This window comes from Ranitomeya imitator, chromosome 7, assembly GCF_032444005.1.
Source record: "Ranitomeya imitator isolate aRanImi1 chromosome 7, aRanImi1.pri, whole genome shotgun sequence".
Classification (NCBI taxonomy): domain Eukaryota; kingdom Metazoa; phylum Chordata; class Amphibia; order Anura; family Dendrobatidae; genus Ranitomeya; species Ranitomeya imitator.
The window spans coordinates 40,741,770-40,760,372 of record NC_091288.1 but is presented as its reverse complement, the minus strand read 5'-3'; the positions used below and the strand labels follow the sequence as shown (position 1 = coordinate 40,760,372).

The 18,603-nt window shown below is 45.0% G+C and overlaps 1 protein-coding gene across 1 annotated transcript in view; it reads right to left on the bottom strand.

Annotated features, from left to right (window-relative positions):
* Positions 1-482: 482 nt before the first annotated feature.
* The window catches only part of BBS5 (Bardet-Biedl syndrome 5), a 33,820-nt gene continuing 15,699 nt past the window's right edge, over positions 483-18,603 (bottom strand). Inside the window, exons 7-12 of the mRNA XM_069733105.1 lie at positions 11,356-11,451; positions 10,144-10,206; positions 9,432-9,566; positions 2,986-3,069; positions 1,073-1,096; positions 483-993 (exon numbers count right to left, since the gene is read on the bottom strand). Coding sequence (XP_069589206.1) covers positions 892-993; positions 1,073-1,096; positions 2,986-3,069; positions 9,432-9,566; positions 10,144-10,206; positions 11,356-11,451 — 504 coding nt within the window. The 3' untranslated portion in view covers positions 483-891. The remainder of the gene's footprint in view (positions 994-1,072; positions 1,097-2,985; positions 3,070-9,431; positions 9,567-10,143; positions 10,207-11,355; positions 11,452-18,603) is intronic.

The following is an 18,603-nucleotide window of genomic DNA, read 5'->3' as shown; positions in this document are numbered from 1 at the left end:
GATGCAATAATAATAATAATATTAGCAAATACCTCCAATTAGAAATGTAGTATAGTTCTTCTGATTCGCCATGTTGCTTAACCCATGTGCAGGGCGTTGCAGTAGCTTAGGGATCCATGGTTAGAACTACTCATAGTGACAGTTAGTGGTTGGAACCATGGTTATCTAAGCTACTGCAATGACCTGCCCATGAAGTAAACAACATAGCGAATCAGAAGGACTATACTACATTTCGAGTTGGAGGTATTTGCCAATAATATTACTATTACAACTACTACATAATGGGACAGGATTATGGAGATTGGAATACCTCAATAACTGTGGAGCAAGCACAATTGTAGGTAACTGTTACTGCTATCACTATTATGGGGGCACTGGAACATCTAAAAAGAAGGAGCAGGCAAAAAAGAAAAAATACTAAACAACATGTTAATATCATCACAATATCATCACAACAAAGAAAAAACACCAACAGAAATAAATGTTGTTGAGATTTCATTTTTCAAGCTTTATTACATTACATAACATTGCTTTATTTTACAATGTTTAAAAAAAAATGGGAATAAACAAAATATCAAAATATGTAAATGACAGACGGAGCAGGACTTAAAAATTATAATTTTCTACATTCACAATAAATATATAAATAGACATTTCCTGACGTGTACCGTCTCAGGTATGTAGTTCCTATGATGATAGATATATTATGTACAGGTCATTCTGGTAGACTAGTATGTAACATACATAACAGATGTATTAGTAGATCCACTCAAGAGTGAACTAGTAAGACAATCTTACAAAATGTATCTTAACCCAAGATACAAAGTTATTTTATGATCTCTAGATTTTTTTTACTTTTTTTTTTTTTTCAAGTTGTTGGGAAAAAAAATATTACACCATGACATCCCATAATCCTTGAAGAGTGAAACCGTCCTTTAGTTTCTCAATGGCGAGGCCAAGTTCTTCAGAAAAGACCGGCTCACGATCTTGTTGCTTGAAAGACAGGAAAAAAAAACTTGAATAAATCTGCTAGGATAGTCTAACACTTTACGCTACAAATACTGAAACTTACCTTGTTTCCATCTGCAAAATAAGCCTATAAAAATGGAAAAAAATATTGCATTAGTAGAACATTTGTGATCCACAAACTCCATGTCTGAACACACGCGTTTTTTTCTAGAAACAGGTTCAACATTTGGGAATCAAATAAATTCTTTATATTTCTCCTTCTAGCTTTACTTCTTCTATAATGTCCGATTCCAGTGTTAAAATGGTTGTATAATGTTCTAAGAAATCCCAAGGATAGTATGAACACTGTATGTTAAAACACTGGTCACAACGGTGACATACTGTCCATACTGACACCACTGCTGGAACCATGGGAAAGAGGTGGTAAATGAAGAGTGTGAAATTGCATGTTGTTTTAATTATTAGCATACTTGTTTTTCTACATTGAAAAATTCTAATTAAGCGACACAGAACAGGAGAAATGACATTTGTCTTCTTGCAAACACATTTTTTGCACCTCTCTGAGCTCTGCTGTATCGCATCACTACTGTTACCCTGACCACACAAATATTCATGGAGAATAAATAAATACTAGTTTTGGCCAGATACATACTCATATCAGTCTCACCATCAATTTATAGAAAACCATAAATGGAGTGGATTCCTCCAAAATTAATACCTACATATGAATACCAAAAGTTATTCGCAAACCACTCACACATTTATAAAATATTTGTCTAAAAAAAAATCTTCTTGCACATATTTAAAACTATACACAAATGACAAAATTAATATTCAAAAGAGGAAGGATCAAGTAAAGAGGAAGGAGGATCTGGTAAAGGGCAAAGTTTGTAGCTCACGCATGTTAAAAATGGCTCCCATATATTGAAAAAGCATTTCTTGCGAAACGCGCGTCGGGGAGGCAGAGGTGGTTTCCAATTTAAAACATGGGTAAGCAGTAACAGTGTTTTGTGACGTGTATATTTATGCTCCTTTGTTTTGGCCAATTGCATTGGATAAGTTTACTTCTATAAGGGAGCCATTTTTAACATGTGTGAGCTGCGAACCTGGCCCTTTAACAGATCCACCTTCCTCTCTACTTGATCCTTCCTCTTTTATATATGTGTGAGTGGTTTGTGAATACCTTTGATATTCCTACATATAGTAGGTATTAATATTGCAACCCTTTTCTGCCTGTGAGATGGAAGCTGAGAGGAACCTACAGATGTGTTATAATCACACACAGCTCTGCAGTGATATCAGGGGAGCAGAGAGCGGCCATTACACATTACACTGGTAACCATTAGAGCTGAGCAAATTTTTCAATATTCGGTTCGGATTACGATTGCTGACAAATATTGTATTTGCAATATTCGCTGAACACAGCCGAATGACATTGTAGACAATGGGAGTAGAAAAGAACGAATCTGTTCGGAAACGAACATCAAACATAAATTTGGCACAAATATGGGAAATTTGGATTCTGCGCTTGTTTTCGAACATATTTACTAAACTCTAGTAACCATCACACTGGTGACACTGGTAGCCATTAAGCTCTGGAGGCAGAGTTGTCTTTCAGGCAGCGCCGTCCCCAGGGCCTGGAAGAGGTCATTTATATAAAGTGATAAGATGATTTCTCAACAACAAGGCATCTGATATGAGACACATAGGGAGGACTTTTTTTTCAGCATTCTATAGCCTGTATTTCAATATTAATAGTTTAAGTCTACCAAAAATATTAATGTTTGCAGCAGATGTTAGCGTCAGATTCGGCTGATGTGTATGGAGGGAGCCAAGTGATTGTCAGCGGAGATGTTCTTCGGTCTGATTTCGGACTGCCGATCGTTTTGTTCTCCCAGAAATAGAAATGAGATATGGCGGCGCTGGCTGATGAATGATCAGGTGATGCATCGTTTGGCCAATAACCATCTGATATCTATGGGGGCCTCTAGGGTGGACATGCTTCTAGCCACCTACCACGAAGGCATCAGTGTGCTCATCAGCTTCTATCTCCACATCATCCTGAACCTGTTCAACCGTTAGTTCCTCCAGTGCCTGGGGCTGAAAAATAAAACAAAAAGGAATAGTTTTTTGTTGTTGTTGTAAACCTTTGTTTTATGCCCCCCCAAAACCCTTCTGTATCTGTTAAAAGTTTTAGATTAGTTTCACACTAGCGTTTGGCAGGACTGCAGACTTTCTCCGTGAAGCTCCGCCCACTGCCGCGCCTCTTCATTCAGCTCCGCCTACGGCTGCATGCGTCCTGCGTACCCTATCTTTAACATTGGGTACGTAGGCGATGCGGATGTATGCGGATGCCTCGGCATGCGTCATTTTCCCGCTGCGCCGACCTGAGCCGAATGCAACATGCTGCAATTTGTTGCGGTCGGCGCAGTGTGAAAACGACGCATGTGGAGGCATCAGCATACATCCGCATGGCCTGCGTACCCAATGTTAAAGATCGGGTACGCAGGACGCATGCAGCCGTAGGCGGAGCGGAAGGAATAGGCGCGGCAGTGGGCGGGGCTTCACGGAGGAAGTCCGCAGCCATGCCAAACGCTAGCGTGAAACTAGTTAGTGTGTGTCTTCATGAGATGGATTTTCTGCAATGGAAAAGCTGCAGAATTTCATTGCAGCCATGCCACAGATTCCACCCTTCGTACTGTCAGCATGTAAGCATCGTCTTCAGGAGTCTAATTATCTAGAGCAGGAAAACGTCTATATACATTTGAAAGAGCGATCAGTCATACTTTGAAAAGAAACGAGATTTCATGCTGAACATAGAGCAGCGTATCTACAAGAAATATGTACACCCCGCTGGGATACAGGATAGTTATCTAACGACTAGTAAGAGTAAGGCTATGTGCACACGTCAGGATTTCTTGCAGAAATTTCCTGACAAAAACGGACATTTTCTGCAAGAAATCCGCATGCGTTTTTTTTGCGTTTTTCTCGCCTTTTTTGTGAGTTTTTTTTTACGGAGCTTCCCTATGCATTAAATAGCGGCAAAAACACGATATATCCGCAAAATTAATGAATATGCTACGTTTTTTACCACGATGCGTTTTTTTCGCAGAAAAAAACGCATCATGTGAAAAAAAATTGCAGAATGCATTAAAAATGATGGGATGCTTATGTATGCGTTTTTTAAGCGTTTTTTCTGCAGAAAACGGCCGAAAAAAAACACGAAAAATCCTGAACGTGTGCACATAGCCTTAACATTAAAGGGGCTGTCCACACTATTATTTTTATGGATCCCTCTGTGATAATCGGTTAGTATTCTGTAATTTGACGAGCTGTAATCCGCAAGTAGCCACCAAGTGTTGCCCACCTCTTCATCCACCGAGCGCGGCCGACCACCTCCATCTCTTCTCTTGCACACTTGGTTGTTGGAGCAAAACAAGGCACTCTGATGATGTCATGCATCAGGGTCATTTAAACCTGGCGCAAGTGCCAGGATACTACCTGAGTATTTTGGTAGTTCGTGTTTCTGCCACAACAGTACTCCACCAAGCTCAGCTGTCCGACTCGGCTTTTCTGTGGTTCAAATTCTGCTGCATTAAGCATAAACTCGGTTCTGCTACACTGGTTTCTTATCCCTAAGCCAACTCTGCTACACAGGCTCATTGCGAGGTATGCTGCAAACTAAGGTCTGCTACACCGATTCCTCATCGTAGAGTCAACTCTGCTACATCGCTGAACCAGCTCTGCTGCGGTTGTTAAAGTTCAGCTGATCCAGTTGTAATTGTTCCTGGTCTGCCACATCTGCCTATTTTGTTCCCCCACATTGCCTTGCTGCTCCAGTACCACCTGTCCGTGCTGCATTAGAATTGCTCATCCAGATCAACAGCTTTGAGCTTCCACGAACACTATGAAACAGGGGCGCAACGATCTCGACCGGGCCCAAGAGGGTGAGGGGCCTGCCGACACCAGCTCAAACTTCAACTGGATGTAGTCCTCTGACGCACATTCAGGGAGTCTGTGCACTGCAATACACGCTGCCAGCCAGCCAAAGAGATGCCACCAGCTGACATCAACGTGCAGGTGACCGGGTGCGCATGGCAGTGATGTCATGCAATCCCGTCACTTGCCTCATCAAAGTCAGAAGAGGACGCCAAGCGGCGGAGAAGCTGTGAGAAGAATTTTTTCTATGCAAGAACAGCAGCAGAACAGGGGACGTATACCAGGAATCCTCGCTGAACTGTTGGGCCCTGTTTCCTTAATATGTGGAGCCATGTCCCTCGTTCAGCCGACCTGTCCTGTCGGAATGACATTCACCTCTAGGAGATGGCTGCAGATGCAGCATTCTACAGCCAGCCAATCATAGCGCTTTCTCATCGATATATGCAAATGAGCTGGTGGGAAAACGAAACAACCAACGACTTTTCAACAAATTCCTCCTAAATATTCAGCAGGGGTGGGTCATTTTTGTCAGCAGGGGTGGGTCATTTTTGTCAGCAGGGGCGGGTCATTTTTGTCAGCAGGTCACTTTAGATTTTTTTTTCTGTCCCCCTAAAGTAAAAGTTTGTGCCATTACTGGCATACAAATAGAGCTCAGGATTGCCTGTATAATCGCGTGCGGAGTGCTGAGGTCATGGTAGTGTCATGAAGAAACATGAACTACTAGATACAGTATGTAGTGATCTCCCCACTTAACACTTTTTCCTACAGGTTTGGTGGCTTAGAGTTTAGAAAGGGCGCTGCTCTGGGGTTGTGGGTTCAACTTCTTCCCTTTTTATCTGGTTTCATGTGCGATTTTTATATTGCCCACACCTGTTACTTGCCATGGATGAGTTTGAAAGAGCATCACATGCTTGAAACCAAGTTGTTTACCTCCAATTTTGGAAAAAGTCAACAATTTCGTCTGGACTATTTTTGGGGTTTTGTGCGAAATTATGTCGATTTTGCCTTTTTTCCCTCTGTTTTTTTTTGTGTTGTTCCAATACACACAAAGGAAATAAAGTATTTTTTTTCTGAAACAATTTAAAGTTTATATAAAGAATATGACACCCTAGATAATGTATAGGATGTGATGCGTAGACAGATAGATCTGAGTTAGATTGAGAAATACAGTAGATACATAGATATCACCACCAAGTTAAAATGGTGATACTACTGACACTTGGTCCAGAGGTGAAGAAGGGGGCAATTATTATTATTTTTTTACTCATTCATGATGGTGCTGCTCTATGCAGCCTTCCGCCCCTGACACCCGTCCTCTGGTGCCTAGTGGCAAATACGGCCCTGAACAGGATGGGGGATATATACCAGTATGGGGGATATAACACCACAATGGCGGATATATGTACAAACAAAGGGTTTCTCATTTGTTTCAGAATTTCTTTGGATTACGGCATGATTTCTAGCTTTTGAAGATCTATTCGTCTACTTCATTTTGTCTGACAGGTCCTATTTAAGTTATTTCTTGATTGAGAACAGGTATGGCAGTAATCAGGCCTGGGTGTGGCCAGGACATTTTAACTCAGATACCCAAAGATGTGATAAACCACAGTTAATTTATAGTTGGAAGGTGGGTAATTACTATTTCACAGAGCCTTGTAGGTTTTAGTTTCTTTTTCCCTGAATAATAAAGATCTCCATTTAAAAACTGCATTTTATCTTTGTCTAAATTTATTTGGTGATCTGAAACATTTAAGTGTGACAAAAATGCAAAAGAATAGGAAAATGAGCTGGTGGTAAAAAGAATTAAGATTTAGAACGCTACAAGGGCCCATACATCTAATCAACATGCGGTGAAGGTAGGGGGCCCTGTCCAAATATTGCACCGGGGCCTATCGGACTCTAGTTACACCACTGCCACAACCACAGGTATAATGATCCAAAATCAATAGACTACCCATCTACCTCACATATTTGATGTGTCTACAGAAAAAGAGAAGCTCTTTGTGCCAACCTGCCACTTTGGTTATAGTCAAGGATCCTAGAAAGGGATTTCAACACTCACACAAAATAGAGGAGTCATGCCAAGTCATGAACTGTCTAAGCGAAGTGTCCACCCTGAGTAGAAGGCACGTCTCCATGAATAAATGACTGCACTGCGGCTTGTCATTTTATTTATGGTACAGCTAATCTCCTCCAGGACACTATACAGAGATTCTTGAAAAGACCTTTATCGTGACTCACAGAGCAGTTATGTTCCAGCAGTTTTGTAGACTACACATAAGCCTTCCAGTAATCTTCTATGTTTGTGATAAATGAGGTCTAATATATTTTTAAGCAACTTCTAAAGTTTTATGACATGCAAAACGCAGAAGTCATGTCACCTATAATAAATAAAAGTGACAGATTAGAGCTGGAAAGACCTGTCCTTCTGCTCCGCATGCACTGTGATCTACTCAGTGATAAATGTATACAAGTACCCCAATACAATAAGCTGATTTTGGGGGTCCAACTGTCAATCAAATGTGTATGAAGGACTTTCCAACTCTCCCATTTATTGAACAGTCCAAGTGTAAAAACCTGATTCCTTTGTTCCTCCCTTCATTATTTTTTTTTCTTTTAAATCACATAGTTCTTATTAAAGCATACGACACGCCAGTAACACAGTCTGACACAATTTCCAGGCAGGTACAATGAATACAAGACCTATTAATACATTTTCATTTTACTAAACAACACCCTTACCCCCTAACCAACCCCCCCTCTCCCCTCAATCCCTTGCCCGATATCCAATAAAACCATCTAACAACATCAACTCTTGAAAGATGGTACCAATCGTTACAAAAGCACACCTGTACATGTAGAAATCCCCCTAGAAGCAACTAAACGACCCCCATTCTATTCTACAACAACTCAACAGACGCCACGCCTGGGTAATCCATCCATTCGCCCCACACATTTTCAAATTTTGTATTCTGACCTCTCTTGATGTATATATTCCTTTCCATGAGGACAATAAAATGCATTTTGTTTATAAATTCCTTTTTTCCTGGTGGTCTATCATCCAACCAATATATCGCAATAAGCTTCCTTGCAGCATACAACAATCTTGCAATAGTCAACCTTCCACACTCATCCGTAGCAATATCATCCATACAGCCCAAAAGGCAAGTCAGCGGGTTACGCACCACATTTACTCCTGTCCCTTCATTAGTTTAAGGGCTCATACCCATCACAGTAAAAAACAAAGACAAAAACAGACTGATATCGGTCCAGAAAAGTGGGACGAGTGTCAGGTGAGGACAGCGGAGGCATATGGTTGTTATTTTAATTCTTTTACAGGGGACATTGGCTTCAGTGAATTGGGCACTGAGGTGACTATAAATTAGCTTTTTTATTTTTATATAAAAACAATTGTCTTTGTTTGATATAAAGGATTATTATTCAGGGTGTTTTTTTTATATTTACAATATGATTATGGGGTTGGTAATGGGGCGTCTTATAAAATGCCTCTCCATTACCAACCACTTGGATTGATGTCAGCTACAAAAACAAAACTGACATCAACCCCCCCTCAAAACTATCACCCCACCTGCCACCACACCAGAACAAGTGGGAAGAGCAAGGCTAAACTCAATAATTGGCACATCTTATAGATGCACCATTTCTGGGGCGGTTGAAAGATGTTTTCAGTCTGGGACAGGGCCAATATCCATGGCCCCTTCCTAGACTATTAATATCAGCCCACAGCTGTCTGTCTAGCCTTTGCTGGTTAATAATTATAAGGAGACCCCAAGTCATTTTTTTAAGAGGTCCCCCATTTTAATCACCAGTAAAGACTTAGTATAAAGTTGTGAGATGATGTTAATAGCCTGGGAAGCTCCATGGCTATTACCCCCATCCCTGGCTATAAACACCAGCCCCCAGCTGTCTGCTTTCCCTCTGCTGGTTAATAAAATTTTGCGGGATCCCACGCCATTTTTTGGGGAAAATTATTTAGTAATTAAATACATGTACATTAAGCTACACAAGCACTGTACTAATTATATATTTAACTGGCATCTTAATATCTATTTTATTCTGTTGTGTCACACTGTGATTTTACTGCACGCAGCAGTAAGGACATTTCACAGCCATTGACTTGCATTGGCGACTCTCGACCGACATACGAGGACAATCGCTGCGAATTCTCAGCCTGATCTGAGCTGAATTGCAGATGAGAAAGGACTTATATTTTTTATCGGATTGCACTCGTCTGTTTTTCTTGCAAAGGAATATGAGCCCTATGACTCATGAATACTCAGCCAAGCCGAATTTTCATGTGTATGGGAAAGTCAAGAGAGATAGCTTTTAACTGAACATCTGCTATACAAGGCATAGTACAGGGTCCACGAGATGGGAATTGTACAAGTTCCCAAACCCAAAGGCCTGCAGCCCTTTTCGTTGTGGCCACTGCTTTTCACTTCCGCTTTGAGATTTATGTCAACCATGAAAAATGGTTCAGAAGAAAAAATGTGACAAGTTACCTTTTCTTCCATCTCATACTCTACTCCGAATATTGGGCTTGCGGAGTAGACTCGGTGCAATGAATTAATCTCTTTCACAGAATCCTGGAGCTTCTCTACTGGGTCGATTTTAAAGCCGAGCACATAGCCGCCACTCTAAACCACGAGACAAGGGCAAGACTAATGAATACAACACTCAAAACAACAGAAACATCAACAAAACGTTGAAAAAAAAATCTCAGGAAAGGTTATTAATCTACTTATTTAACGTAATATATTTATATTACCTTAATACATTATCAAAATCACATTAATATTTGGTGAACATATAATGACTCTAAGATATTAGGAATCACAGTCTATGACATTTTACTGTAAGATAGCCGGAAAGTGAATAAAATCTGTTGATCTACTGACATATCTTATATAAATAGGTACTTTAGTAACTCCGGCATGGCAGCTGGCCCCATTCACTTATGCTATGCTGCAGTTCCCCTGCATAGGACAGAGCGACGTCGAGTAGGGAAAGACTGAAGAGGCTGGAGTGCTGAATCCGAGCCACAGCCCCTTCATTCTCAGGATCTGTTGGGGTCACAGAGGTAGGGATCTCCTTATCATATCCTATAGATACGCCATCACTTTTTTAAAGATGGGAACGGCATTTAACAACATGCACCCAGCACTGCACCTGAACATATAACCAAATACTACAATACTTAGTAATAACTTTTACCTGCTGGGAGCTTTCAATCACAAGCGCTAAACCAAACTTGGAGTCTCGTATTTTAATTGATCGCTGGTTAAAAAAAAAATTTAAAAAAAATAAAAAAATACATGTTAATCCCTAAATACATGCATAAGCAATACATGAAATGTATTAGTTAATATGTAGTGAAGATGAAGGCTATGCACCCGTGTGTTCTTTCTATGCATTGTACACACTAAAGCCTTCTGAACCAAGGGAATGTGCACACATTAAGAATTTTCTGCATCAAAAACGCTGCATAGAAAAACATGCGTTTTTGATAGGTGTTTTTAGGCGTCGGTTTCCCCATTCATTAGGCTATATTCATGTGCAGTGTTTTTTTCTGCAGCAAAACTGCTCTCTTGGCAGCAAAAACACCACTTTCAAAACGCAGAATTTGCTGGGTGTTTTTTGTTGCAGATTACATGTATGATTTCTCTACAAAAAAAAGGTTGCTAAAACACAGCAAAGCACGTTTTCCATTGCATTCTATGGGAGAAAAAACGCTGAAAGAATTGACACACTGCAGATTTGAAAATCGCTGCAGTTCTCACTTTCAGTCAGAAGAAAAATCAAGAGCGTGCATGAGATTTCTGAAATCTCATACATTTTGCTAGTGTTGTAAAAAGCAGGTACTTATTTGCATAAAAAAATCTACATAAAAAAACACTGCATGTGAACATAGCCTTAGGGTGGGTGAAAAACACTGCAAAAATGCTCAAAGAATTCACACGCTGCAGATTATAAACCGTTCCAAATCTGAACGGAAAAAATAAGCAACGTGTGCATGAGACTTCAGAAGTCTCATTCACTTTGCTGGGGCAGAAAAATGCTGTGTGTCATCGATATCAGATTGGTGGGGGTCTGACACCCAGCACCCCCACTGATCAGCTGTTATCAGTTCTTGTGGTGGCTGGATATAAGCAGCACACGCTTTTCCAGCTCTGTACACTACTTGCATCCGGCCATCAACGGAGCTGATAACAGCTGATCATTGGACCGGGTGGGTGTCAGACCCCCACCAATATGATATTACCTATCCTAAGGATAGGTCATCAATATCAAAGTAGTGGAAAAACCCTTTAATTACACTGCCTGGTTAATTCTGTCTTTTATTGTGATCAAGTCACCAAATTACAAACTGTAAATTGACGTGATCAGATTTACTAATAATAAAATCCAGAAAAATCATAAACTTACAATTTGAAGGTAAGGGATGCTGACATTAAAACTGTCATTCATGTTGGCATGCCAAACTATTCTGACATTAGTTATAAAGAACGTGCCTAAGTTGCCCTGTGAAAGAAGAAAAAAGGATGTGAGGATATGGAGTGAAGAGAAAACAATGGCTTAATAACTATAAATGTAATGCTTCCGCGTGTTGATGTGAAGGACTTCTTCATCAAAACGGTAAGCAACCTTAAAGGAAAACAGCCAATGTAAATCAGAGGAACGGTAGACTTGTTAATGATATGGAAGTGATAAAAACTGGAATCAATTTTTCTAAACATCTCGATTTAGGCTTCTTTCACACTTGCATCGGTACGGGTCCCTCGCTAAGCGTCAGCGCGACGTACCAACGCACGTTGTGAAAATTTGGCATGACGTGGGCAGCGGATGCAGTTTTTCAACGCATCCGCTGCCCATTCTAAAGTCCGAGGAGGAGGAAGCGGAGTTCCGGCCGCGCATGCGCGGTAGGAAATGGCAGACGCGACGTACAAAAAAAACGTTCCCTTGAACGTTTTTCGTGCCGACGGTCCGCCAAAACACGACACATCCAGTGCACGACGGACGCAACGTATGGCCATACGTCGCAATCCGTCGGCAATACAAGTCTATGGGCAAAAAAAACGCATCCTGCGGGCACATTTGCAAGATCTTGTTTTTTCCTCAAAACGACGCATTGCAACGGACGTCACACGACGCAACTGTGAAAGTAGCCTTATTCAGCATGGAGTATGAGCGCCACGTACAACAATCCCTGCACTTACAGCCTTGGTGGCTATTAATCATGTTACAAATGGTTGTCTGAGGAATGTTCTGCCGCGCTGAATACACTTGGGCGTGGAAATCATCAAGATCCACTGCTGGCAGCTCCTTTTGCAATTCCCGATCAATGAAGTCCCAGATGTGCTCAATAGGAGATGCTGCAGGCTATGGTTGCACGTTTTAGGGCATGTAGGCAGCTCACAATAGCACCTGCAACGGCCTGAAGTTGTGATGTGAATATCTCGCTGAGGATCTGTTTATACCAAGGAAGGTGACGGGCACAAGAGGGCATTCTTTGCGTCTGGAGGAGAGAAGGTTTTTCCACCAACATAGAAGAGGATTCTTTACTGTTAGGGCAGTGAGAATCTGGAATTACTTGCCTGAGGAGGTGGTGATAACGAACTCAGTCGAGGGGTTCAAGAGAGGCCTGGATGTCTTCCTGGAGCAGAACAATATTGTATCATACAATTATTAGGTTCCATAGAAGGACGTAGATCTGGGGATTTATTATGATGGAATATAGGCTGAACTGGATGGACAAATGTCTTTTTTCGGCCTTACTAACTATGTTACTATGTTGAAAAACTTGACTTTTTTTTTTTAAATTATTACATTAGTTGCGAAATTTGTGAAAAACAGGATTTTTGGTTGCTTACCGTAAAATCTGTTTCTCGGAGCCTCCATTGGGGGACACAGGAACCATGGGGGTGTATGCTGCTGCCACTAGGAGGCTGACACTATGCACAAAAAAAGTTATCTCCCCTTCTGCAGTGTACACCCCACCGACGGGCATTATGCACTTCAGTTAGTGAGAAAGCAGTAGGAGAAAAACAATAAGATTGAAACATAACCACAAACATGAGAACTGTAAACATGAGAACAGTCATAGAACACAGAACAACAGAAACTGAATAACATGGGAGAGTGCTGTGTCCCCCAATGAAGGCTCCGAGAAACAAATTTTACGGTAAGCAACCAAAAATCCTGTTCTCTCTATCGCCTCTTATTGGGGGACACAGGAACCATGGGACGTCCCAAAGCAGTCCCTGGGGTGGGAAAAAACAGACTTCCATCTGCTCAGAGTACTCACCACTGCCGCCTGCAAGATCCTTCTGCCTAGGCTGGCATCCACCGAAGCATAGGTATGGACCTTGTAAAATTTGGCGAACGTGTGGATGGAAGACCAGGTTGCCGCTTTGCAAAGCTGTAGGGCAGAAGCCCTGTGGTGAACCGCCAAGGAAGCGCCGACTGCCCGGGTAGAGTGAGCCTTTATCCCAGGAGGGGGCACTCTGTTCTTGACCCGGTAAGCCTCCAAAATTGCCGTTCTGATCCAGCGAGCAATAGTCGCCTTGGAAGCAAGCAGGCCTCTACGCGTGCTATCAGAAATGATGAAAAGAGAATCCGTCTTCCGGAAAGCGGCAGTTCTAGCCAGGAAGATCCTAACTGCCCTGACGAGGTCCAGCTTGTTCAACGATCGCTCCAGAGGATGAGTCATAGCTGGACAAAAGGAAGGTAGAACGATGTCCTCGTTGAGGTGGAAAACCACCTTAGGAAGAAAGGAAGGCGGAGGCCTGAGGACCACCTTGTCCTGATGGATAACCAAGAAGGGAGGTTGGCAAGAAAGATCCGCCAACTCGGAAACGCGGCGGATCGAAGTGATGGCCACAAGAAAGGCCACCTTCCAAGATAGAACTGACAGGGAAACCTCCCTGAGAGGCTCAAAGGGGGAATGTCAAGCACAAGATTTAAATCCCATGAATCCACAGGGGCCTTGTATGGAGGGACAACGTGGGCTACTCCTTGAATGAAGGTCTTAACCTGTGGCCGAGAAGATAACGTCTTCTGAAAAAGGATGGAGAACACAGAAATCTGGCCCTTTAGGGAACTAGGAGCAAGGCCCGAATCCAGTCCTGATTGAAGGAAGGCCAAAATGGAAGGCAGGGAAAAGGACATAGGTGAAACAAGGTTGGACTCGAACCAACGGAAGTAAGCCTTCCAGGTACGATAGATCCTGGAAGATGAAGGCTTCCTAGCCTGGATCATAGTGTGAATCACACAGTCCGAAAGGCCGGACGCTCTTAGAACTACGGTCTCAACAGCCATGCCGTTAAACTGAGCGACCGAGAATTCGGGTGGCAGATCGGACCCTGAGACAGCAGATCTGGTCTGTCTGGAAGGCGCCAGGGGGCGTCCGCGAGAAGATTGATGATCTCCGCAAACCAAGGTCTCCTGGGCCAATCCAGGGCGATCAGAATGACCGGCACCCCCTCCGCCTTGATCTTTTCAACAACTTGGGAAGCAAGGGAAGGGGTGGGAACAGATAGGAGAGCACGAACTGCGACCAAGGAATGGCCAGAGCGTCGACGCCCACTGCGAGAGGGTCGCGAGACCTGGAGACGAACCGAGAAACCTTCCTGTTCATTCGGGACACCGTGAGGTCCACGTCCTCAGTCCCCCATCGAAGACAAATCTGATGGAAGACTTCCTGATGCAAGGACCATTCCCCTGCCGCGAGACCCTCGAGGCTGAGGAAGTCGGTGGCCCAGTTGTTCACGCCGGGGATATGCACCACGGATATCACCGGAACCGTTCCCTCTGCCCAGAGGAGGATCTTGGATACCTCAGCAAAGGCCAAGGAGCTCCGAGTCCCCTCCTGATGGTTGACATATGCCACCGCCGTGGCATTGTCCGTCAGGATTCGGATAGGTAGACCCCTGAGAATCCTTTCCCAGTGACGAAGGGAGAGAAAGATGGCCCGAATCTCGAGAATGTTGATCGGCAGAGAAGACTCCTGCGCCGACCAACAACCCTGAACAGTCAGGTGGCGAAACACCGTGCCCCAGCTGAGCAGGCTGGCATCCGTCATCACCACCTGCCAATGAATTGGAAGTAAGGCCCTGCCCTGGGAGATGAGAGGTGACGTCAGCCACCAGTTGAGGGACCGTTTGACCCGGGGAGAGAGTCGGATCGGACGATCCAGGGAGAAGACAGACCTGTCCCACTGTGACAGGATGGCCTGCTGAAGAGGTCGTGAGTGAAATTGGGCGAAGGAAATCGCTTCCAATGTTGCTACCATCCTCCCCAGAACCTTCATGGCCGATCGGAAGGAGGGAAGCCGAGGACCCTGGAGCAAGCGTACGTCCCGACGAAGGATGGATCTCTGGTCCTCGGGAAGGAAGACTTTGGTCTGACGAGTGTCGTAGAGCATGCCCAGAAAAACGAGGCGTTTGGAAGGAACAAGACAGGATTTCTTCCTGTTGACAAGCCACCCGAAACGGGCTAGAGTGTCAAGGACGATGAACAGGCTCTCGTGAACCTGAGAAAATGACGGAGCCTTGATGAGCATGTCGTCGAGGTACAGAAAAAGTACCAGCCCCCTGACCCTCAAGATGGCCATCAGCACCGCCATGATCTTCGTGAAAACCCTGGGAGTGGTTGCGAGACCGAACGGCAGGGCGACGAACTGAAAATGGTCCTGGAGCACCGCAAAGCGCAGGAATCGGTGATGTCCCGGGAATATCGGGACATGGAGGTAGGCGTCCTGAATATCTATGGAACACAGAAATTCTTGAGCCTCCATGGAAGCAATTACTGAACGAAGGGATTCAATCTTGCAGTGTCTCAGACGAACTCTCTTGTTCAGCAATTTGAGCTCCAGAATGGGACAAACCTTGCCGTCTTTTTTCGGTACTACAAAAAGATTGAAATAGAAACCTGCGAACCGTTCTTTTTCTGGGACGGGAACGATTACCCCGGCTTTGAGGAGAGAAGCGATGGCTGCAAAGAAACCCGGAACTAGAGCGGGGTCTCTTGGAGGTCGGGATTCGAAAAAACGATCCCGGGGTCGTGAAACAAACTCTATTTTTTATCCCGAGGATACAACTTCCCTTACCCATGCGTCTTCTACTGAGGAGATCCAGACATCCCTGAAGAAGAGGAGACGGCCGCCCAGCCTGGGAAGTGGGCTGGGGTCTTGCCGTGAGTCATGCCGAGGTGGATCTTCCAGTCCTAGACCTGGAAGATATACCCTGGGAGTAGCGGGAACGCCAGGAAGGAGAGGGTCTAAAGGATACCGTCCTCTTCTCTTGACGTGCCTGTGGCCCCTCTGCTGCTGCTGGGAAAAGGAGTTTGACGCCGCGAAGCTACGAAAAGGCCGAAAGGAACGGAATTGCCGTCTAGGAGGAGGGCGACAAGTTTTAGACTGGGGAAGAAGAGAACTTGTGCCCCCGGTGGCGTCCTTAATGATTTGGTCCAGCTAAGAACCAAAGAGACGTGAACCTTGAAAAGGCAGGCTGGTAAGGGACTTTTTATAAGACAAATCCGCCTGCCAGGCCTTGAGCCAAACGGTCTGACGGATGGCAACAGAATTGCTGGATGCCTGAACCGCACAAGACGCGGCATGCAGGGAGGCGGAGACCAGGTATTCACCCGCATGAGAGATCTGGTTGGCAAGCTCCGCCAGCTGTCCGGGTGGAACCCCGTCCAGGATGCCCCGACGGAGCTGTTTGGCCCATTTGGATATGGATTTTGAAAACCCAAGTGGAAGCAAAAGCCGGGCATAGAGTAGCTGCAGCCGCTTCAAAAGCTGACTTCGCAAAGAATTCTATGACTCTATCGATAGAATCCTTCAGAGATGCTCCGCCGGACAGTGGAAGGACCGTGTTGGTGGACAGCCTGGAAACTGGAGGATCCACCGAGGGAGAAACAGTCCAATTGGAGGTAAGTTCTGGACAAAAAGGATATAAAACGCCAAGGCGCTTTCCCCTCTGAAAACGTCTGGTCGGATTCTCTCTTTCTCTGGTCATGATCTCCTCGAATTCAGGGTGAGGAGCGAAAAACTTGGAAGGTGGTTTAGACCATCTAAACGAAACCGCCTGATCTGCGGGTTCCGTAGAGGAATCCTTGATGCCACATGTCTGATTTATCACTCCAATGAGGTTCTGAACCATATCCCTCATGCTAGTGATTTGGTTAGAATCCAGCTCCGAAATATCCTCCGAAGGCGCATCAGAGAACACCTCGCCTGACTCAGGGGAGGAGGACCAGGGGGAAGCCAACCGCAGAGAGGGACCGTGGGGTGAGATGGAACAAGAAGAGGAGTCAGACCGGCGTTCCTATCTGGACCTTTTGCAGCTTATAATGGAGGGCTCTGACAGAGGCTCCTGCGACCCGCTGGCTACTGCGGGGGTCTGCAGGGGTAATCGATCAAGCACGGACAACAGAGTTTGAGACACCCGTGTTAGATCCGCTACCGATTGTGACAGAGAGGAAGCCCAGCCTGGGATGGAGGTATCACTATCAAGCAGAGCGGTCGGGGGATCCTGGGCAGTGGGAACAATCGGGTTGCTGCAGGCCTGACAGAGCGGAGACTGACCTGAGGGAAGTTTGCAGTTACAAGACGAACATGCAAAGTATTTGACTAAGGCAGAAGAATTAGAAGAAGTAGGAGGACGAGAGCAGCCTTCCATAGAGGTAGACATTTTGAAGGGTCCCTGAAGAAAATGCCAGAGGGTTAGGGGACAGGGGGGCAGAGGGGAGTGTCAGTCTGCAGTGCAGAGCTACTCACGACAGACGAAAACGGATTCCAGGTGGAGGAAGCTGTCCGGCTTGCAGGTGGACCTCCGGAGAGAAGTAGACCTTTAGGCAGGAAGGCAATGTGAGCTCCTGCCGCAATCCGGGAGTGAACCGCAGATGGTGACCGCTGAGAAGGACTCCAGAATGCACGCTCTGGAAAGGGCGGAGCAGCGGTGTAGTGGGGAGTTAACCGTTCGCCCAGGAGCACCAAGATGGCGCCGGTGGGCGGAGAGTGCAGGAGAGAGATTGTCAGGCTGGAGAAAAGCCCGCCCAATGAAAAGCGGAAGTAGGTGGATTCGCGGCGCCGGAAATAGGCCCGGGCAGAAGCCGAGACCTAAATTAGAGGCCGGAGAAAAAAAAACCAAGGCACCTGAGCAGTGCGCCACAGGTAAGAAGCGGCGCAGCAGCCTGCCAGGGCTGTCGCTCTGGAACAGAAGGTAGTGCAGCCGCCGTGAAAACTGCGGCGCCGGAGCAGGGGTAAGAAGCGGCACGGCAGCCTGTAAAGGCCGCCTCGCCGGAATAGAAAGCAGAGCAGCTGCAGCCGCCGGGGAAGGAAGAAGCGCGGCTGCCTGCAAAGGCCGCCGAACGATACAGCAATCCTGGGCCATGCTGCAAGCGACGACCAGGTATTCTGGGATGCCCTTAGCAAAATAAAAATTGAACAGCGCAGCTCCAGAGGGACCTCTTAACGCAAAGGCCGCCGCTGAAAAGGGCCCCTACATCTGAGCCCCCCTTGAATGATCTGGGATGGAATTGGGAAAATACTCACCTCAAACATCCCACGCCGTTACTAACCTGAAGAGGAATAAGACGTCCAGGGAGCTGTAATGGACGTCCTCGTCTCCAAAACCGACAGGCTCTGCTGGGCGAGTGGGTGGGGGACGG